Raw genomic sequence first — 4,890 nt, 5'->3', positions numbered from 1 at the left:
GGCCCTGGTTCTGTCCAAACACAATCTTAGCCTTCATTGTACCTTCTTTTAATACAAAAGAAAAGCACCCTCTGCTAGCAGGGAAAGAGAGGCAGTGACTTGGTGATACAGTAATTCTACACTATACACTCTCATCACGTGAATATAAAGTACCAATGTAGATAGATAGATAGATAGACAGATATCTTTATTTATTCCCAGACAATTCATCAGCTAATGCAATTAATAAGAACAAATTGTGTAATTTAATAAATAGATAAAATACTAGGCAAAACTATCCCCCAAGCATTATACACCTGATTTTAAACATGAAGACACACTATAAAAGGTGTGGTGCTTTAGACACATGCAAATGATCTATCAATCAACCATGGATGCAACTGAGCTCTGTGACAATTTTGTGCGATAAAAAAGCCCCTTGTGGCAATGTGTCCATTTATCTGTCATTCTCTTTTAGCTCATTGATGACAAAGTCTCAATGAAGTATCGTTAGGGGGCTTTGGGTGCTCTCTGGATCACTCGATCAATGTCCTGTTAAATTTCTGGTATCATCCGGGCAGCCGAATTGGTTACAATGTACGAGCGTGCGTGTGTCGCAGGTTCGAATCTACCCTTAGATCTTATTTCATTATTTTTAGGGGTACATGTAGTTCTGAGGTTTCCGTTGAGTTATTAAAATTAAAGTCTTTAAAGTAATAGTAGAATGTATCCTAATGCTCTACATTTCATCAATGAGGTGTCTCACAGAGACTTTGATTTAATCCCAGTCCCTTTTTCTCATGCTTGAAATATCTTTTAGGGCTTCTGTCTGTGTTGCTGTTTGTTGATCACCATCTTGGATAATTAATCAGTCATGCTTGAATAAATTTGAACAAAAGCAGTTAGTGAAGTGACCCCTTTTATAGTGCCTCTTCATGTTTAAAATTGTCATAAAAAAGAGCTGCTCTCCAAGAATGCTGTGAATCAACCTATTTTCTAAACGCCACAAGAAAATTATTTAAAATCAATTTGGAATCAGTCACCTAGCACACTGCTTGGATGAGGTTAACTCTCTAGCAAGAAGGAAGGGAAACCCCTTCACAGAACTCCTCTACGTTCTGTCATGCATGCATGTTGTGATGTCAGTGCAACGTCACTTCCACACTTCACGGCTCAAAATTGAGACTAAAATTGCTACTTTTGCTAGAATAAATTAACAAAATTATTTTGTTCTTGCAGTGAATTTTCTTCCACTCTGAAGATAGCATAATTGTAGCATAATTTAGCTGTCACATTGAGTGCACAAAATTCCATTCCTTCAAACATTCGCCATTTTCAGCGGTTTCTTTACACACAAGTATTGGGGGCTCATATTTGTTTTGCCAAGCCGCTAACAACACAATGCAGCGCGACGATTTTGTGAGTAAAATTTGTGAAACTGCAACTAAATTTTCCGTTCCTGTCGCAAAGTTGTGCTTAGATTTTTAGTTAATTTCCAGCCCTGCACTTCCACCATTGGGCAGGTGTTAAAATTCAAAGTGGTCATAGCCACACCACGGTCAAACGTCTGAGCATGCACAAGAAATTGTATTGGAGGCAACTCTGTCTATTTCAAAACACTGGCAGAGAAGGGAATGGAGATCTAATCTCCGATAACAATGAACTTATTGTTAAAAATAATCACAGGCTGAGGGTGCTAAACATTTGAGAAAAAATTGTGAGAAAAAATTGTTTACAATGTAAAAAAGATGATGAAGAGGTGTATGTGTATGTGTAAGTGAGTGTAGTAGGGTAGTAAGTGAGAGTAGTGTGTAGTAAAATTGTATGTAAAACTGGAAATCAATAAATATCATTAAAATACAAAAAAAATGCACGAGAAATTGCAGGAACATAGAACAGCGTTTGTCCTCGGCAAGTATCAAATTTCTGTGGCTTAGACAAATCCACGATCCCTCCGGTGTATCTTCAGCTCTCGACAACGCTTTATGGACCCTCCTGAGCTGCTGTTCTCAACACTTTTTTTCCTGTCCGCGTTCTCGCTTCCTTTATATATCTTCTTCGGGTGGTCACGCTCAGTGACAACGACAGTAAACAAATCGCAGTGGTGACAAGCTTTCTTATGTTGACTGTTTTAACACTAAGAACTTTTTTAGTGAAGGTCAAAAAAATTTAGTGAACTCGGAGAATAAAGAAAATTTATCAAACTATTGACTGTTAAAACGAAAACCTTCCGTTTGCAGTACTTCGCTTCACTTTAGCAAATTAATCACTGTCATTCAATCTTTTTTTCCCGCAACAACGGTTCTGCAATGGTTTCAATGAAATTTGCGCGGGAAATTTTCGCGGCCAGCGAAACCGTACGCGTGCATTGCGCATGCTCTTGCGTTTGACCGCGGTTAAGGTCATAGCAGGTTTTAAACCGCTTGATAAAAGATCTGTGCAAAGGTTTCCTTCATTTCTTGCCAAAGAGGGATATCAAGGAAATCTCTGCCAAGTATGATAGTCACTTAGATTACCAACTGTACATAGATGTTTGGTCTTGCTGTTCGACAAGACTACCAAAGAATTATTTTCAGGACGTTACAAGTCGATAATTTCGATAGTCGATAAAAGTCGATCGTTGTCGATCGAATTCGATACTAATCAATCGACAAATATCGGATGTCGATAAAAGTCGATCACACAATTTTTTGTGATTATCGACTTTGATCGATTTTAATCGACAAGTATCGGAAATACAAAATAAAAGGTTTATGGCAGGAGACGAGGCTACAGTTGCCAAGCACAGTTTAATGAAGCAGGATTGGCTATGCCAAGACTTTATTTTACCGATTTACATTTATTTATTGATTTACAGTTTTTTATTCAACTTTATTGCCATACGGATTTACTTTAAAGCTGTTTACATTTTCGTGGGCGATCGAAAAATGTGTCAGCATTTTTGTCGATAAAATCGATATTCAGTTGAAAATCTTGTGATTATCGACTTTTATCGACAAATTAAACTTGTCGATGGACAATTATCGACAAATATCGAGTATTATCGACTTATCGATTACGTTTTCGATGATCGACTTTGATCGACTTGTAACGTCCTATTATTTTAAACCCAAGAGTGATTGATATAAATTTTCTCCCCACAAGCTCAATACATTGTTAAGCAGACTTGTGAACGGAATGCGTAAATTTATCACCAGGGTTTTTTTTTTGGCTAGATACATCATCAAATTCCCATGACTGACATAAAAAGTAATTTATGGCTGTCAGTAAGGAGAATTAATATTTAGATCAATGGAATGAAAGACCTCTGTATACTGGGGTCCAGTCTTACTGACTTCTGGTTGCCATTATTCGTTTCGTTGAAAAATTCCCTAAAAGCTTAAGGAAGGAAGAAAAAATTCATATCCTAAACTTGGCCCCGCGTTTAAGTGTATGTAAGTTTTGACTTTTACAGCATTCGTTAACGTTGCATTCTTCACTTACCGACAACAGATTCAGGGGGTCCGAAGTCTCGCTGTTGAAATCCACCTCTACCGCCACCTCTTCCACCACGACCGCCACCACCACGGCCACCACCACGACCCCAGCCTCTGCCACCGCCACGGCCACGAAAAGACATCCAAAGTGAGACTCAATTGCTCGAATGATCACAAAATTCTGCTGTTATGTTGCTAGACCGCGTGCTGCAGTCAATGGCTTAGTAACCATTCCCCCTTTGGTAGGGAAGGCTACTAAGTCGAGATGTGACCTATTTTATAGAATGATTGTACGTAATAAGTAAAAGACGAGGATTTCAATTTGTATTATGATTTCAGGTTAGCCTTGCAAATAGGAGACGACACCTATAATGCCATTCGATAAGAGTGCGAACCTTAAAAACCGAAGCCTCTAGTTATTTCTTGTAGATAAAATCCAAGCGAAAATGCGAATACGTGTAATATTAATGCGAAAATAAACGTGGATTATTGTATTAACTGTGCATATTCAAGCGAAAATGAGAATCTTTACGGAGTTAAATCGCTACTGAAAAAAAGTAAGAGTTGAACCACCACTTGGTACCTCTCGAGTGCTACGTGGTCAAACTAAAACAAAGTTCCACTTCAACAAAGATTGACATCCATTGTGAATTAATGGTGAGTTATCTCGATGTTTTAGAATGCTTTTTTGGAAGAGCCTCAAAGAATATGAATGTTATTTCACAATGTAGACTTGAACTGGAGACAAATGTAGAACAAGATATATGACATGAAATAAATGTTGTAGATAAGTTATTGGGAGGATAATACGAAGATAAAGTTCCGTGTTGCAAAACAAAAAAATTTTTTAAGAAAAACGTGGAAAAGGAAAAAAAAATCCAGTCAAATAAACCAAACAAAAAAAGAAGGAAAAAAAATAAAAAAAAAATAAAAAAAAAACAGGGTGATGTTCGACTATCTCGACCGGGCTGTGAACGCTCGCCTATTCACAGGTGCGATCCCACTACTGTTTGACGAGGGAGCTTTTGCCTGCTGTGTTTCCACCCTGGGCCGATTCGCTCCTCTTTAACCAACCTGGAGAGCGCCGATTCCTCCATGTTCCCCATATTGACGCCGAACTTAGCGTGGACACCCGATCTACATAGGACAACCGCCCCCAGGAATCCCGATCTCAAGCCATTCAAACACCCCAGCCTCCAGACAGCTGGATTACAGGCGTGCGCCACTACGCCCAGCTGTCAATTCCAATGTAAAATTATACATGCTTTCGATAAGGTCCAAAGATGAGTTCCCATAAGCCTTAACATTGGGAACCGAAACCAAACCGAAACCAAATGCAATTGGACAAGAGTACGAACATAGAAACCAGATTGTCAAATCTTTAATATTTATTGTGTATGTTGACGCGAAAATGGGAATCATTTACAGAGTTAAA

At 38.5% G+C, this 4,890-nt stretch overlaps 1 protein-coding gene across 1 annotated transcript in view; it reads right to left on the bottom strand.

Moving 5' to 3' along the window:
- The window catches only part of LOC137999641 (H/ACA ribonucleoprotein complex subunit 1-like), a 16,499-nt gene extending 12,817 nt beyond the window's left edge, over positions 1-3,682 (bottom strand). The window contains exon 1 of the mRNA XM_068845480.1: positions 3,463-3,682. Coding sequence (XP_068701581.1) covers positions 3,463-3,598 — 136 coding nt within the window. The 5' untranslated portion in view covers positions 3,599-3,682. The remainder of the gene's footprint in view (positions 1-3,462) is intronic.
- Positions 3,683-4,890: the final 1,208 nt, after the last annotated feature.

The sequence above is a fragment of the Montipora foliosa genome, chromosome 4 (assembly GCF_036669935.1).
Source record: "Montipora foliosa isolate CH-2021 chromosome 4, ASM3666993v2, whole genome shotgun sequence".
In the NCBI taxonomy this organism is placed as follows: Eukaryota; Metazoa; Cnidaria; class Anthozoa; order Scleractinia; family Acroporidae; genus Montipora; species Montipora foliosa.
The sequence above is the reverse complement of the archived record's forward strand: the minus strand, read 5'-3'. Positions and strand labels throughout refer to the sequence as shown.